We start from the raw sequence: 18,904 nt of genomic DNA, 5'->3' as shown, positions 1-18,904 counted from the left end.
CGACTCAGTCAGTTAGGGAGCAATTTATAATATTTTTGAGACCTCACAAAGCCTTGCCCAGTTTCTACCTAGGGGTCTTGGATGCAGTTTATGGAATTTACATAATTTAGTTAATTCTAAAAAGCTCACTCTTTCAACTCAAAGCTGTGGGGGACTTGGATCGCTTCAAATGATTGCTTAAGTTTAGCTAATGAGTGGATCTATGTTATAGTTAAAGCATGTTTTTATTTGGGTACAAATTGCAATAGTAATAAATTGCTGCTTCAGGGGCATTCAACATTCAACTTTTTTTGGATCTCATGCCCAAACACAATATAAATTGTATAAAAGCCACAATGTTCAATTATCTCCTGAGGTTACAGGGACCTCCTGTGGTTTCCATGGTTTGGACATCTTCCCAAGTCTTGGCTTGAATTACTGGATTATATTCAATGAAAGCAGCACCCCTCAGTACTAAGTAACTCACAGTATGCAGCACAACTTATGTGTGCAAGGCGCTTCTTTTTTTGCTGCCTTATTAAGATAACCAAGACAGCAGTAAAATGCATAATTGAATGGCATAAAAGGCAATTTGTTTGAAATGCAAACGGTTCCAGAGATGATGATGATAAATGAGTACATAGTGTGTGATGTGCTCATAATTCATCATTTTGTTCATAGTTCATAATTTTTGCAGGAAGATAGAGCTGAATGAACAATTACCCATTGATAATATGCTGACTGACCAAAAAAAATGAAGAATGGCATCAGCAGCCCACAGCGAGAAGCTCCCGGTGCACTGCTGGAGTGGAAGCTGGGGTGTCTTGTTCCATGTTCAAGGTTTCTGTCATTTGGGCCTGTGTAGCATGTCTGTTGCTTGGCATGTCCATCACAGTCTAAATTCATCAACTGTAAGCCATCTGTATGCAATGCAGGGGACTCCCTGACTATTCTATCAACCCACGCTTGACAGATTGATGAATTCGGACTCACAGTTGTACATTGTAATGCATTGAAAATATTATCACAACATAGTTCTGTCATAATGATGTGACTTGTTTTCTTCGAGTTTGTAATGTACACACATTTTTCATAATGTCAAACTGGAACACAAACATCACACACAGGTTTATTTTTCTTTTTTAAAATATTTTGTATGCATCTAACTTGCCAGCTTCACAACACATTAGAATTCATTTATTTTGGTGTTTTGGCTGATAAGGATTGTCCAGTTAAAATTCAAGTCACATACCAGTGTGCGTGTATAATTTACTACTAGCATTATCAGATTAAAAATAATTGTACATGCACGCACTTATAAATAAATTGGACAATAAAATTGGCTATATTTCAAAATATATTATTTTATATAGTTATGTCCCTATTCCCCTTGACGTAAATATTTAAAGGTTTCACTGTAGCCTCTGCATACAGGCTGCTGTATCAGGATGCCTAGGTTTGTAGTCACATACTATCATTATCTGTGAGCCCAAGACCAAAGAAATCTCTTGACAGCGTGGATATGCTTTATTTTGTTTCACTGAAACCATATCTTTGGATAGATTTAAATCTACAGGGTGTCCCTTAAGTCAGGTATCAAAGGCAATATCATATATATGCACATTAGGATGTTCTCTGTTAAATTGGGCACCCAAACCTCTACTACATCACACGCCAAAATGATTTAAATGTGTTCCTCTTTGCTTAAAAAATTGTCACACCTGTAGAAGCTATAGAGACTAACAATATTGCATATGATGCCTGACTTTTGGCACAACCTGTATACTGTAGATGGGAAAAAGTTGTGCTTAACGTATTGATACAGACCTTTCTTTCAACAGTTAAAGTCTTACTGAGTTTTATCAAGACTTGGACTGTTAGGACAGAGAACTTAGATGGAAAATAGATTTTGGCAAAATGTAACCTTTATTTAACATAGGAGCTAATCCTATTTTATGTATAAACTGTCGGTGCTAAACTCTGGACAGTGATTTTGTTATGAAGATGATGCTGTGGTCACAGGGCAAAGTGTGAATGGAAGTGATATCAATGATACCAGATCAATATAAGCATGTTTTAAGAACTAAAGAATCATTATATTGTTCTTGTGAAGCCTATCTTTGATGGCATGTTAAGACTTAAAGGAATGAAAAAATAGACCCTCAAGGATTTGACATTTACAGGCTTCCCAATAACAATGCTTTGTTATAAAATCTTTTTTTTTTGTGCGTAACCTGGAGACAATTTTAGCAACAAATAAACAAAACCAGCGTGAAGACATAATGACTGACACATTGTTTTTTAGGAAAATATGTTTGACATTAACTTAAACACTGGATGTACAGAATCTACCTGAAGGTTAATTTCACAGTCTGACATAAATAGCCGATTTATAGAAACAGCTACATGTTGTGCTCATCATTTGGGAACGTATTAACAATTAGTGTCAACCAGTGAGCTTCCTGTGTTTCAATAGGAGACTGTGTTTTATTAACTGGTCATTGAGGTAATAATTGAGAGATAATAAGGGATTAGAATTCACTGACGTAATGCATGTAGACTCAAAGTTATAGTTTCAGAATTGGCTTCTGGAGTGCTTTAATGCATGCAGAGTCTCAACGTGGTTGTTTACACATAGTCATTTCATTTTTTTTTTCATTAGAACATCCTGTGATTATGGTTTTGACCCCGTTGCTTTTGTTCAAAAGCCAGGTAAGAACTGGCCTGCTCAACAGTTCTATTTGAAGGTATTTGGGGTAATAGAGCCATTTTAGCATGGAAGGGCTTTTCCAAAGAGGTCCTGTGTCCATTACAGAGGTAGGGGAGTGACCTCTTTTTGGATTCAATAACCTTAATAATGTAGGACATCTCTTAGGATTGCAGCATCCTCAAAGTAAACAGGGTCTTGGTTTTACATCTCATATGAAGGACAGCACTTAGCCCATGACACTGACATGTGTTATTATCTACTCTAGATATCATCGCCATACAGGGTTTGAATATGTTAATCGAACCTGCTGTATGTGTAAGAGAGTATAAGTGGTATTTTATTGACTGTAGTGTTAACATTTCAGCATATTTGGTCTGATGAGATTTAGGTAGAATTACATAAAAAGTAATTATTGTATTTATGATTGAACGTACATGTATCTGACCATTTATAAAGTCTAACATATATGTTAGATATACAGTACAATTAAATTACCTTGAATGTATAGCTACTGATATAGTTTCAGTATACACTGAGTATAATATGAAAGCAAAGTAAATAAACAACACAACACTACCCTTATAATTTTGCAGTTAACTGTGCTTTCCCATGCTTATACTATGTATCAATGTTCATACTGCACTGTACTTATCTACTTTACGATGATTTCACTAGGCTTTTCATACACATTGTTTTTGTTTTGCCATAGCATACTCCAGTAAACTTTAGCTAAATAATTTAAATAAACCACAGTGGGCAACATTTTCCTTCCAATTTGGGATTAGCCTGCTTTTTTTAACTCAAAGAAAAATGCTCTGATTTCAACTCCGGAAGTGGTATTACACAACTTAAAGACTACTTACATTGCCATCAGTTAAATGTTGAGTTCTTTATTTCTGGTTTGGAAAATGTAGAAATAAATTCAAATGACATTTGAAGTCACATTGACTATTTGACATTAAGATATACAATGGAAAATGACTTGGTTAAAACCCCTTTGTTGTTAATCAGTTTTGTGGTGATTTTCTTCAGATTTAAATCCTGTTCTCTTTCTTACTTTCAGATGGGATTTATTCAGCTCAATCAGGACTTTCTATTTATTGAACCTCTAAATCGCACACTGGCAGTAACAGGGCACGCACACCGCGTTTACAGACGGAAACGATCAATGGAGGAGAAAGTCTCACAGAAGCATTCTTCACATAAATACTGTGGGGTTCTTCCTGGTAGGTCTTTACCTTACTTTACAGTTGTATTTCAAGGTCAAATTTCAGATAATCAATAGAAGATCAGCGTAAACAGACTCATTGTCTAAAGGCTCCATGTTATACACAGCTTATTCACTATTCCGTATTGAGCTCTATTCCAGTCTTTAATTAACTCCATTTTTTTTCAAAGAGTACAATTTCACATGAATGTTACAAAACTGAGAAACAAATATCCTGAGAGTGCTTAAAATACCTTAGTTACATTACTTAGATGTTTTGTTCTAGTGTTTACAATTTTTTGTCTAATAATAAAATAGGAGTCAATCAAAGACTGTAGTAAACTCTTTGAAAGCCTTATTACTTTGGTATACTGTATAAATGGAGTCTTCTCTGTTTTGTGTCCATTTATTCTTTCAGCTCATAACAAAGTTTGCCGTACAAAACACTTTGATGGATAATGCAATGCAAGGAAAAGCAGACAGTCTCACTATCTGACCTTTTATCCTTACTGCCATCAAAGGAGCACCATCTGTAACTAGAAGACGTACTGTATGCAGGTCAAGTCCATGCTCATCGAAAAATAATGTTTTTAAAAATAACCTCATCACTAGTGTAACTTTTGAATGGGAATAAAGCTAGCATTTCTTTACGAAAACATTTTCCATCAAAAACCGCACATAAATAACAGTTGAGCTATGTCTCTGTTGTCTGTGGAGTTGTTTTCTGCAATTGACAAGTTTTTTTCAGACTGGTCAGGAATTTGCTGAACTGACGAAACTACATTTGATTTTATTTTGGCATCAGTGACTACCTTGTCCAGAACTGCCAGCATGCGCTCTTTCATAGTTTCAGAGTCTGTGAACGGCTTATTTTTCTTTGCTAGTATCAAAGCCACACATAACAAGGCCACTGTAGCATTCTCTTGTTGAGTGTAAGATCTCACAAGAGTTGCACAAGCAAGGAAGAGATCAGTGGCTCTACTTTTGAGCTTCTAACTGCTGAGCCCTCTGGATACGTATTTCCAAAAGCTCCGTGTTTGGTTTCAAAATGCCTTCTCGCATTGCATTCCTTAACTACTGACACACATTCATTGCTCAATAAACACACTGGCTTTGCATTAGGTACAGTTGGTAAAATAAATAGGTATTTATTGGCCCACTGAATCTTACTGATTAGAGAGAGCCATGTTTATATCACTTCAAAATAAGACAGAAAAAATAACTTTTAGCAACACGATTAAAAAACTATAATCACCCACAGATTAACTCAATGGAACTGGCTGGGTGAACCACGTTGAGTGGCTTAGTGGCTGTTAAGGGGTGGTGTGATGCTCACGCTGCTTTGCCGTATACAAAAATAAGACACACACCCTAATCACAAATTGATTTACGATGTTACTGTTTTTGTTTTTTGTTTCAGTTTTTTTGTTTTCCATATTTATTTAGTTAATTTTTATCATTTTTGCTGACTGTCGGCAGTTGTCCCTTCTGGGCTGGTCGTGGCCCGCGGGCTGCCAGTTGAAGAGCCCTGGTCTTTATGAATAATAAATTATGGAAGATTTTCATATACTGACTAATAACTGTTATTATATACAGACGTGCTCAAATTTGTTGGTACCCCTCCACAAAAAACGAAGAATGGACAATTTTCTCTGAAATAACTTGAAAATGACAAAAGTAACTGGCATTCACCATTGTTTATTCCATATTTAATAGAAATCAGACTTTGCTTTTGATTTTTTATTCAACATAATATTGTAAATAAGAAAACAAATGAAAATGGCATGGACAAAAATGATGGGACCGCTAACCTAATTTTTTGTTGCACAACCTTTAGAGGCAATCACTGCAATCAAACGTTTTCTGTAGCTCTCAGTGAGACTTCTGCACCTGTTAACAGGTAGTTTGGCCCACTCTTCCTGAGCAAACTGCTCCAGCTGTCTCAGGTTTGATGGGTGCCTTCTCCAGACTGCAAGTTTCGGCTCTTTCCATAGATGTTCGATAGGATTCAGATCAGGACTCATAGAAGGCCACTTCAGAATAGTCCAATGTTTTGTTCTTATCCATTCTTGGGTGCTTTTAGCTGTGTGTTTTGGGTCATTATCCTGTTGGAGGACCCATGACCTGCGACTGAGACAGAGCTTTCTGACACTGGGCAGTACGTTTCGCTCCAGAATGCCTTGATAGTCTTGAGATTTCATTGTGCCCTGCACAGATTCAAGGCACTCTGTGCCAGGCGCAGCAAAGCAGCCCCAAAACATAACCGAGCCTCCTCCATGTTTCACTGTGGGTATGGTGTTCTTTTCTTTGAAAGCTTCATTTTTTCGTCTGTGAACATAGAGCTGATGTGACTTGCCAAAAAGCTCCAGTTTTGACTCATCTGTCCAAAGGACATTCTCCCAGAAGGATTGTGGCTTGTCAATACGCATTTTAGCAAATTCCAGTCTGGCTTTTTTATGTTTTTCTTTCAAAAGTGGAGTCCTCCTGGGTCTTCTTCCATGGAGCCCACTTTCGCTCAAAAAGCGACGGATGGTGCGATCAGAAACTGACGTACCTTCACCTTGGAGTTCAGCTTGTATCTCTTTGGCAGTTATCCTTGGTTCTTTTTCTACCATTCACAGTATCCTTCTGTTCAATCTGGGGTCGATTTTCCTCTTGCGGTCGCGCCCAGGGAGGTTGGCTACAGTTCCATGGACCTTAAACTTCTTAATAATATTTGCAACTGTTGTCACAGGAACATCAAGCTGCTTGGAGATGGTCTTGTAGCCTTTACCTTTACCATGCTTGTCTATTATTTTCTTTCTGATCTCCTCAGACAACTCTCTCCTTTGCTTTCTCTGGTCCATGTTCAGTGTGGTGCACACAATGATACCAAACAGCACAGTGACTACTTTTCTCCATTTAAATAGGCTGAATGACTGATTACAAGATTGGAGACATGTGTGATACTAATTAAAGAAACTAATTAGTTTGAAATATCACTATAATCCAATTATTTATGATCTTTTCTAAGGGGTACCAACAAATGTGTCCAGGCCATTTTAGAATATCTTTTGTAGAATAAGCAATAATTCATCTCTTTTCACAGCTTCTTTGCTTTATTCTATGACATACCAAAGGCAAGCAAGTATACATGATAAAATAGCTTTTAATTTCATCACTTTTCAGGAGGAATGAAGCATTATTTCAATGAGCTGTAAGGGTACCAACAAATTTGAGCACGTCTGTATATATATAAAGGAAATTCAAATTAAAATGACCCGCCTCAATAATCATAGATCTTAAAAATCAAAGAGGATATCAAATAGCTCCTATATTCACATGAAATATTCCATCCTGAGCTTAGAAACTTCCAGGTGAAAATCATTAGTGCTTACCATATAAGCAGAGATACCGGGTAACCAATGCATTTAGCTGTTGGCAGAGGAGAGCAACACATACTGTGAATATGGCTTTGATGAAGTGATTCTATTTTGCAGATAAAAGGAAAAGCAAGAACAGAAAGTTAACAGAAATTGGAAGAGGGAAAAGATACTCCTATAAATTACCTCATGAATATAACGTGGAGACCTTGGTTGTTGCTGACCCTGCCATGGTCAGCTACCATGGGTCTGATGCGGCAAAGAGATTCATCCTCACAATAATGAATATGGTAAGAGTTCTGACTCATTGACATTAACAGAGGAGGATTGGGCTACGGTTTCGCAAAGTGGGTTATGTTACATTTAACGTACAATGAAATTCTAATATAATTCTTGCATTGTTTAATTACCATGTTATCTGCATTCTACAACTTCCATAAGTGTCATTTGTATTGCACTGAATGGCCAAATATTGTTGCTCTATGAAAACATTTTTTTTACATGCAAATAACTGAATTGTACCTGTCTATGCTGTACCTTGTTTGTTTAAGAAAGACGGTACAAAAGACAACGATACTAAACGGCACATTTTTGCTGATCTGTAATCCAGTAGAGCTGCTACAATTACAGTCAAGGATAATACTTTGTATTAAAGAGCTTGCATTCCCAGTTACATGGAATAGCATTTTGCTATACAGTGTGTAGTCAGATTACGGCATGCAGGTGTACTGCAGTATTTCAGTGCAGAGCACAGATAGTTTTGGTGGAAACAATTGATTTAATTAAACTTGGCAAAGTTTCCACTTTAAGTTTCTAACACATGTATAACCTTGGGCTGCATAAGGTTACTTTCCCAGAGACCGCTTTTGTTTTTTAATGAGACCTATTCATTTGGTTAGCCAAAAAGCAATTATACTAGCCAAAACAGATTATCATTATCCGAATAGGACTATAGTATTAATATAATGAGGCATTATTGTACTAAGTATTTTTTATTTGGTTCAAAAAATAGATTTATTCCACTATCTAGTGAATTAGTGGGGCCCTTATACAGTAAAATATTGTACTTTACAATTTGCTCTTAACACAGTCTAACCATGAATTAACCAAATTGATTAATTATCAAACTGAAATATCGAGGGAGCACTGTAGTTCCTTATACTAATTTCTTATCTTCTTCAGTATTTCATGGTTAATTCCATTGTTGTGGCCAGTGAATCTCCAGATCAGTGTGTCCTAATATGTCTCTTTGAGATCTTTCAAACATAGACCACATGACCTAAGACTACCTAAAACTCATGTGAACATCATGTAAGGCACCACAAAAAGTACCAACATCTGTGTTTCAGCTGTGCCAGTGAGTGCCAGCTACAAATGCACATGGTCCAAAATAATACAAAACTGTTAAAATGTACATTAATGAAACCCAAATGTTTCAAGGCAAAAAACATCCCCTCATCAGTGAAATCTAACGCAGTATATGAAATGGCTGTTAGGTAAACAAACAATGCAATTGCTACCAACAACTGTGATAAGTGATGCCCCACTGTGATGGTATGTAAAAAATCATCCTTATTTGTTCCTTGGATACCAGCTCGTTCTCTGATGTTAATTATTACCTTTTATATCCTCTTGTCCTGGAATGACCCCTTTTCTGTGTTCCTGTCCAATTCCTGCTACCTTCGACCAGGGTTCTGAAAATGTGTATCTTGCCTTTCAGTTTATCAGTGGCATGTTAAAACATATTTAAAGTTAAAACAACATAAGACATGCTGATAATGGTTCGTTTGAACTGAAACATGTTTGTGTAAAATCAGTTCTGTCTCTCTGTCTATTTTATATTATGTGAAATAATAACCTCTTTGATTCTTATAGGTTTTTAATCTCTTTCAACACAAGAGCCTTGGAGTACAAATGAACATTCGACTGACAAAGCTTGTGCTGCTTCATGAGACTCCAGTAAGAAAGAATTCTGTCTTTATTTGATAATGTGTGTAACCAAGGAACCAGTATGGTACAGAAATACATGTATTTTAATGATCTCAGTGATTTTAGTATGATTTTTTTTCAAAAGCATGCTTTAACATGATTAAATGATGGTAATCCAAGTGTCCATAGCTAAGCGATGGCAGTATTTAGACAGGCTGGCTGCTTAAAATAGGACTATCAGGGAGGTCCCTTATGACATACTGCATCTCCCTGGCCTGGTGAAGAACATTTCTCCCTTTACTGTTTTATCTTGTAAGTTTTAGGTTGCATTATAGTAAGACACACATTTATGTAATTACCAATGAAGTGAAATATTGTACATAATCATGAAGCACTGTGTGTTTTGGCATGTGTGTGAAAACCAGTGAATATGTGCAATCAGAAACAATTCATGATAGTATATGTGGCTTGTTTTGTTTAAAGTTGATTACCCCTGCTTTATAACCTTAACCATTTTAGCAGCTGTGGCACATGCAGCAACTAGTGGGTCTTGAACAATGTGTGTCTTTGCATGATTCTGATGCAGAACCATGAAATGGGGCAAGTTCATTCAAGTTCATTCCACTCCACTAGGCTTGTTCTATCCAAGTCCTTAATTGACCCCCACTCTTACTGTATGAAAGTCATTTACGCAGTATTTGCCAATGCTTCAACCAAGTGTTTCTCTAAGCTACCATGCTTTTATTAAATGACAATGAAATACTGCAGCCTTACGCTGCTTTACTAAACGTAACCATAACCATGTGACCAAAGCAAAGACTCCTGATTTCAAATGCATGCTATCAAATACATGCCTTTATGCAATGACTGCACTCCAACTTTATGTATGACTTATATGATATCCTCCCTCTATAGCAGGATGGGGAGTGGTGGCTACAGGTAATTCTAGTCCCCATTTTGATTCATGAACTTCAACGACATCAAAAAGCAATACACATTTCAAGAGACATCCACTATGTCAAATGTGTATAGAATATAGCTTAACGGCAAAAATATGGTAATCTACAAGATCGCTCAGTAGACAGAAATGATGCTATGATGACTTTGTTAATAAAAATCTCCTTAAATAAAAACTAAACACACTGGAAAAGCAATTCCCTGTATAACCTCAATCTATATCAAGTAATGTATATTTCATTTCATAGGCTGACATGTACATCGGGCACCATGGAGAAAAGATGCTGGAGAGTTTCTGTAAGTGGCAGCAGGAAGAGTTTGGAAAGAAGAACATTCACACCGATTTCTCAACGAGCTGGAGGGAGGATTTACCGTCCGTTGACACAGCTATATTTATAACCAGGTCTGTAAAAATCCTGCATTTTGTTTTGGTTTGTGATGCTACTAGACAATGGTGTAAAAAGATCCGCTTTTTGGAGAGACGAGTGATAAAATATCCATGTTAATCCTATCCATTTACTGTGCAGTGCCACTGAATAAAATAAAGAAGCCTTGTAGTTACTCACTGAGCCATACAAATTATGTGTAAATTAGTCAGATAAATCATTGCGGGTCTGCTTTGGGACTCTACTGAGGTTTTTCTTTTATGTTTCAGAAAGGATTTCTGCGTACATAAAGATGAACCATGTGACACTGTAGGTAAGTAAACACCAGCTTTTTTTGGTTTCTCAGTTCAAAGACCTGAACATGTATATGTTTTGTTGACATTTTGCTAAAATAATTGGCCAGCCGTGCCAAAATATGGGGTGGTTTTGTGAATTGGACTACTGTCCACTAGGGGCTGGATGGACTCAACTCAATATGTTGGATTTGAACCCAATCATCCAAAAGTGAAAGGCATGACAGGCTACTGAATTAACCCTCAAACCCCATTGAAGGTTTTTATTTATTTAACTGATTATTACAGTACATTTTCTTATTCAAGATTTCCAGTCACTCTTAAACTGTTTGAAGTTTCACTGGAACGGGGACAGAAGTGTGACTTCTGCCTAAAATATCTGTGTTCCCAGACCCCAACATCACTTGCTGTGGTGCTGAATTATTATTTTTTTTTTTTTTAACGATTTGAACTTTGTTTGAAAAAGAACCAGGCTCCTATCTGCTTTGTGACTGTGTAAGATCCGCCAGAGTTAAAGATAGAAGAGCTTGCGGCCTAGAACTATGGCAAACTCTTTTCATGAAACATCCCTTGGCAATATTGGCACAAGACCTCTTTGGAAACATGCATAACTGAATAAATGAAGTATAGCCAAAAAGTGAACAAATAATTTCCCTCCTGCTTTTGCTCTGAAACGACATTATAGCCATTGTTAACAGGCTTGGCACAGCTCTTGTAAACTTCCTTTCCGTGAGCAACTTAAAGGTTAGAGTTTTATTAAATTGTCCAGCGGGGTAAGCTTCACTGGAGTAATGACCACTTTGTTGTTTTTCTTTGTTTTATTAAGAATTTTATTACAGTGCTGTTGGAGATTAACACCGCTGGTATTTCCTTCTCTGGCTGGCTTCAATGAATGCTTTACCTCACAGGTAGTCAGTGGAGGAAATAATAATATCATCTAATGCTGCATTGAAATTTCCCTTAATCAGTAGGAGTATAAAATTGCTATGGCAATTAGCCTGTCCAAATGTATTGTTATAAGTAGATATAAGCAAAAAGGATGCTTATTAAAAAAAAAAAAAAAAAAAAAAAAAAAAAAGATAGAGAATCATTCATTCACTGTTGCAGGTAGAAAATAATTTTACCACACTATTTATTTAGGTTGAAAGCTCATTTCTGAAGGTCACACAGAAACATTTCACACTATCAGAAAACTCAGCATTCCTGGAGCGCAGTACATTTTTAGAATTGGTTGAAGGCTGTAAATCTACAGTAGCTTGTTGATGTTCAATAATGACATTCAGGAAATAAAAATCCACACAGTATAAAGGGAATTTTATCTAGATGTGCTCTTTGTTGAAATGCATGGTAGCCTAAATAGAATCCGGTAATTCCTCGAATTATCAGCAAACATGTAAGAGCTTGTCAAGTTAAACAATTTAGTTCTTGCATAGTAGATCTTATCTAGGCATGCACCATAAAGGGTTCCAGGATGAAATGTTCCTTATGCACTTTAAAAGCTAAAGGTTTCTATCATAACCAAAACCTAGAATTCTGTTATATTACGAAATATTTTCAGTTAATAAAACACACTCATTGTGTTAATTTAGTTTTAAAGAGATGGGCGATCCTCTTCAAATCATTATTGGCAAGAGTAATATGCAAATATTCTACAATGTACCTAGTATACCCAGATTTATGTGCTTTTAGACAATGGCTTAGTAACCATTAAAACAGCATGTTCTGCTTGATTTTAATATCTTCTAAATATTTCTAAATATTTATCAATAATGTTTTGTTTTCTGTGAACAGATGATAATCATGTCCTTGCTTCATCAGAATACCTTTTTACTACAAAAAAATGAACTAATAATATTTATTATCAACAACAAATTCTTTAAGACACATTGGGCCAGATATTCAAAAGAGATGCGAGTTTCGCAAGGGCAGTTGTAGGGATGTTTTCTTTTTTTTTTAATCACAAGGGTTTTTTCCTCAATTCTGGAGGAGTTGTGAATAATTATGCAAGTCCACCAAAATTCAAAAAATAAGTTTTCCGCAAATCACAATGTTGGGGGCAAACTTGTTGCATGTATTTGACTCCACTAATTAGCAAACAAGCTAAAATACTATTTAAAGGGTGACTGATTGTGTGAATGTTCGTAGTCAAGATAGCGTTTTAAAATGTATATTTTCAAATGCTGACTGAACAACAGCAACAAGGGGGAAAAAAGAGAAAACTGAGAGATACAGTCGCTAAATATACAAAATTTAATTATTTTCATGGTTAAATATCTATAAAAAATGACACATTCACTAATTGTTGTATCATTTTTTAATATTATCTTTAACTCGTGGAACAGTTGAAAGAGCATTACGTTATCTGGAGAGTGGATGAAAACCATGCGAAGACAAAACTGCCCAGACCCTAAAACAGTGTAAAACGTCTTGAACTACCACAGGATTGTCAGTATATTATCATTATATGAGTTCATAATTCTTTAATCGTGTAGTATAATTAGACATTTCACATTGATTTAGCACCCCATCCAGAAAGGTTTGTCTTGGTCCTGGAGTATTTTGATTGATTAAAAAATATGAAAATGCTAATATTTTTTATACAGTGCCTATAGAAAGTCTACACCCCCTTTCAAAATGTTCACCTTTTGTTGCCTTATAGCCTGGAATTAAAATGCATTAAAATAGTTTTTTTTTAAATTTATCTACACATCCTACGCTACAACTTCCAAGTGAAAAAAATATTCTAGAAATGTGTAGAAAATTAATTAAAAATAAAAACTGAAATAGCTTGGTTGGATAAATGTCCACCCTCCTTGTAATAGCAATCCTAAATTAGCTCAGGTGTAACCAATCACCTTCAAAATCACACACCAAGTTAAGTGGCCTCCACCTGTGTTAAATTGTAGTGATTCACATGATTTCAGGATAAATTCAGCAGTTCCTGTAGGTTCCCTCTGCTGGGTAGTGCATTTCAAAGCAAAGACTCAACCATGAGCACCAAGACGCTTTCAAAAGAACTCCGGGACAAAGCTGTTGAAAGGCACAGATCAGGGGATGGGTATAAAAAAATATCAAAGGCCTTGAATATCCCTTGGAGCATGGTCAAGACGATTTTTAAGAAGTGGAAGGTGTATGGCACACTGCCTAGATCAGGCCGTCCCACCAAACTGGATGACCGAGCAAGAAGACTGATCAGAGAGGCTACCAAGAGGCCAATGGCAACTTCGCAAGAGCTACAGGCTTTTATGGCCAAGACTGGTCAAAGTGTGCATGTGACAACAATATCCCAAGCACTCCACAAATCTGGCCTGTATGGTAGGGTGGCAAGAAGGAAGCCATTACTCAAGAAAGCTGACAAAACTAAAATGGAACTTTTTGGCGCAAACCCAACACAACGCATCACCCAAAGAACACCATCCCTACTGTGAAGCATGGTGGTGGTGGCAGCATCATGTTATGGGGATGTTTCTCATCGGTAGGGACTGGGGCATTTGTCAGGATAGAAGGGGAAATTAATGGAGCTAAGTACAGAGAAGTCCTTGAGGAAAACCTGCTGCCCTCTGCAAGAAAGCTGAAACTGGGACGGAAGTTCACCTTTCAGCATGACAACGACCCAAAACACACAGCCAAAGCTACACTGGAGTGGCTAAGGAACAAAAAGGTAAATGTCCTTGAGTGGCCTAGTCAGAGCCCCGACCTAAATCCAATCGAAAATTTATGGCATGACTTGAAGATTGCTGTCCATCAAAGCTCCCCAAGGAACTTGACAGAGCTTGAACAGTTCTGTAAAGAAGAATGGTCAAATATTGCCAAATCTAGGTGTGCAAAGTTGGTAGACACCTATCCCAACAGACTCACAGCTGTAATTGCTGCCAAAGGTGCTTCCACCAAGTATTAACTCAGGGGGGATAGAGACTTATCCAAGTATGATCTTTTAGTTTTGTATTTTTAATATATATTTTTTTTACCTCCCCTTAACAGTGTGGAGTATGGTGTGTAGATAAGTGGAAAAAAATCATCATTTAAATGCATGAAACTGAGGCACTAACACAAGAAAATGTGAAAAAAGTTCAAGGGGGTGAAGACTTTCTACATGCACTGTATATAGACTATAGTGACGTAGTAATCATGTGGTATAGTTTTTAATACGTTCCACATTGTTCAGTGCCAAATCGTATTTTTCTCAACTGGGATTTTTTAGTTTTTTCCTTTCTAAACAACTTGTCTTCATCTTCTAAAACATTGTGAGCTACTATTATAATACATGTTTCAGTAATGTTGCCCTTTCTATGCTTATGAACACTTTGAGCCATTGTCTCACCTTTTTAAGCAAACACATTGCATCAGTTGGGTGTAGCCTGAGATGCGATTAATTTCCTGTTTAGATTCATTTAAATGTATTCATTTCCACAGCCCTTCAATATTACCACTTCCCCAACACTTTTGAATTCCACAGACTTGCGAATATGTGCAAGATTTTTGCAGTGCAAGTAGAGTTGCATAAAAGTTGTATAAATTAGCAAAATCTTTGACTGTCTGGTAGATCCATAAGTATATGGGCTTCATGGATAAGGCAATGGAAATATGCTTGTTACTCTAACCCAGATTCACAGAAGACTATCTAAATGTGAAGGATTAACAAATCAATTATCAAATTAAGATTAGAAAAAATTGCTTTAAACCATTATTATTTTTAACATGTAATTTTTTGGTATAATCATAGAAGGTGTGCAAGGCATGGAAGACCATCCTGCTGGTTATCTTATCAGTAGTTATATTATTTGGAGAGTCACGTTGTTGACCATGTTTGTTGGAGAAGGCTACATCACAAGAAATCAATGCTCTATCTGCAGTTTAAAAGCCAAGGAAGCTGTGAGTTACAACTCATTTTCCAAAGGTTCAATATAGCAACTCAGCTGCTTATTAGCAGAGCAGTCAGTTTATACATGGAATAATACGGTTGCAGTGCCTAGCTCCCTCAGCAATAATTACATAAGGCAGAATTAGCAGAGCCAAGAACTTCAGTAACGAAAAAAAACAGCATTTGAACAAAACTGTGGCACATCTACAGTAAAATGTCTATTGAATTGTAAAGCAGGTATAATTACACAATTTGCAGTATAACAGCATGGTTGAGGATATGTACTCTGGTATTTAAATGGCTGGTCTGGATTTATGCAGCTCCTGCACAATACAGTAAATGAATGGCTATCTGTGCTCCGAACGACGGAAACGCCCTTCAGTGTTGTATAAAGTCAGCTAATCCGACTGCTGGGAGCACAGCAATGCAGTCGGTTCATAGACAGAAAACCGTACTGCTCTGTTTCATAGATGTGAATGGAAGTGAGAATCTAACTGTAATGTAATTACCAAATAAGCATGTAAGTACATTTCTGAATGATCCGTAATGAAGATGTATTGGTTTCAGTATGAGTCATGCAACACAGGATAGTTCCACTGCTTATACTGTTTTAATATTAATAGAGTGTTGAGTGTAGCCATCCCAAGTTTCTACGGAAACCCCAGCTGTTCTGAAGTAATTGTGATGCATTTTGAGCTACCTTTGAAGAGTAAGAAATTCTATGCCACCACTGTCAACACATGAGTTTGATCAGCCTGAAAACCCGTGTTAGCTAGTAGTTATTGAAAGATTGATGACTAGCAATAAAATTCTCAAGTAAAAAACATTTTGGTGCAGTGAAAGGCTGAAAGTTCATGCTCTTTCCCCATTATTTCCAGCCTTGGTTTCTCTCAGTGTATACTTCATAAAACACTTTATATGGACACAGATTTCATGGAGATACTGCCTTCTTTTTGTGCATGAAACAGCATCCATTTGCTGAACTAAGCTGAGATTCACACGTTGAACCACCTTATTTCAAGCAAAAGTATGCCTGATCAAGTATACCTATCACATTCATTCACTTATACCTTTGTCTGGACTGTAACTCGTAACTATGTAATGCATTTTGAATATATCTTCCCAAATCAGTTACAAACACCAGATTGCCAAAAGTCAAACATTCGTGAGTTATTTTTTTTCCAACAAAATGATTGGACTTAAACAAGTTTATCCTTCTTGATACAGCTCTACATCTCCCATATGATATTTATAATGCACACTTTTATTGCCTGCGTGCAGTACCTTACACTTATACTTTTGCCATGTGTCTGCCCAGTTCTGAATGCTGTCTAGATCATTTTAAGAACATAAGAACATAAGAAAGTTTACAAACGAGAGGAGGCCATTCAGCCCATCTTGCTCGTTTGGTTGTTAGTAGCTTATTGATCCCAGAATCTCATCAAGCAGCTTCTTGAATGATCCCAGGGTGTCAGCTTCAACAACATTACTGGGGAGTTGGTTCCAGACCCTCACAATTCTCTGTGTAAAATAGTGCCTTCTATTTTCTATTCTGAATGCCCCTTTATCTAATCTCCATTTGTGACCCCTGGTCCTTGTTTCTTTATATACAGTATATATATTTTGAATGACCTTTGCTGCTGCAACAGTGTTTGCCACTCCTCCTATTTTTGTGTCGTCTGCAAATTTAACAAGTTTGCTTACTATACCAGAATCTAAATCATTAATGTAGATTAGGAATAGCAGAGGACCTAATACTGATTCCTGTGGTACACCACTGGTTACCTCGTTCCATTTTGAGGTTTCTCCTCTAATCAGTACTTTCTGTTTTCTACATGTTAACCACTCCCTAATCCATGTGCATGCATTTCCTTGAATCCCTACTGCGTTCAGTTTGAGAATTAATCTTTTATGCAGGACTTTGTCAAAAGCTTTCTGGAAATCTAAATAAACCATGTCGTATGCTTTGCAATTATCCATTGTCGATGTTGCATCCTCAAAAAAATCAAGCAGGTTCGTTTAAGGTTTCCTTAAAACCATGCTGACTGTCTCCCAGGATACTGTTACCATATATATTGGTAATTTTCCATTTTGGATCGTATTATAGTTTCCATTATATTATTGCAATGTCGTAATATATGAGAAAGATGAATGTCATTCTGTTGTTTAAACTACCATCAATCTATTTTGTTCTGTGTGGTATTGTTAAAATGTAATTGTATATATATTAAAGATGTCGACAGTTTTGAGAAGCCTTGCTATTCATATTGGGAGAGTTGTTATCACATACAGTATATTGCTACCTGGCTGCGCCTACTCTTTCCTCCTTTTTTCACAGTGGCCTCCACATAAAGGAAGACCACCTAAGGTTGCAAACTGCAGACGTTAAAATCCAGAATAAATATCATTGGTATAAGCATATTCTATCTGATGTGTCTGAAAAGTGCCTTAGGGTTACCACAGCCATTTTTTCATGAGAAGACATTTTTCTCCATATGGTTTCAACTTTTTTTGTTTGTTCTCAAAGAACTTGGGTCAGGCAAGGTTGTAATCCATCACAGAGTTTAAACGAATGTTTATACGAAACTTGCTTCATGTATTTCCACATAATGTGTCATATCAGCTTTAACATATACTGCACATCATTTTAACTAGATGGTTGGTTGACATCTTAAGTGTCTGTTGATGATGAATTAGAGTTGAGAATGAATGCGAATAAGTGTGGAACAAACTAATGTTTTATAAATTCAAGATCATATAATAACAGAACGGTTGAGTAGCACCATGTACACGTTTCAGTGTACAAGCTGAACAATGGCAGCGTTTACATGCACAGGTCAGGACAGTTTTCCTCACGACCTGTTTGCCGTACTTTTCAGGAAATGCGTTGCTATGTAGCTCTGATTTACGAAAAAAAAATCATCCGTACTAATTTGGATTACTCAATTAATAGTAATTTAGGGGAGGGAAAATTTAAATGCCCATGTCTGCTTACTAAGTAGGTAAAGAACGACTCTGAATATCATGAGGAGAGCTTCATACCTTGCCATGAAGATAAAAACATTTAACAAGAGAAATGAATTCACGTGTTGTCGCGCACATTCTGAATTACGCCACGCATTAGCTACTTGTTTGTCTGGTTACCTTTCTAACACACACACACACACACACACACACACACACAATTATATAAAATATAATTTCTACAAGTTTTACTACT

At 36.6% G+C, this 18,904-nt stretch overlaps 1 protein-coding gene across 1 annotated transcript in view; it reads left to right on the top strand.

Annotated features, from left to right (window-relative positions):
* LOC117408601 (A disintegrin and metalloproteinase with thrombospondin motifs 19-like) overlaps nucleotides 1-18,904 on the top strand; it is a 117,029-nt gene that overhangs the window by 3,391 nt on the left and 94,734 nt on the right. The window contains exons 3-7 of the mRNA XM_058992319.1: nucleotides 3,753-3,915; nucleotides 7,376-7,548; nucleotides 9,134-9,217; nucleotides 10,393-10,547; nucleotides 10,800-10,843. Coding sequence (XP_058848302.1) covers nucleotides 3,753-3,915; nucleotides 7,376-7,548; nucleotides 9,134-9,217; nucleotides 10,393-10,547; nucleotides 10,800-10,843 — 619 coding nt within the window. The remainder of the gene's footprint in view (nucleotides 1-3,752; nucleotides 3,916-7,375; nucleotides 7,549-9,133; nucleotides 9,218-10,392; nucleotides 10,548-10,799; nucleotides 10,844-18,904) is intronic.

The sequence above is a fragment of the Acipenser ruthenus genome, chromosome 2 (genome assembly GCF_902713425.1).
Source record: "Acipenser ruthenus chromosome 2, fAciRut3.2 maternal haplotype, whole genome shotgun sequence".
In the NCBI taxonomy this organism is placed as follows: domain Eukaryota; kingdom Metazoa; phylum Chordata; class Actinopteri; order Acipenseriformes; family Acipenseridae; genus Acipenser; species Acipenser ruthenus.
This window is presented reverse-complemented; position numbering and strand designations above follow the sequence as displayed.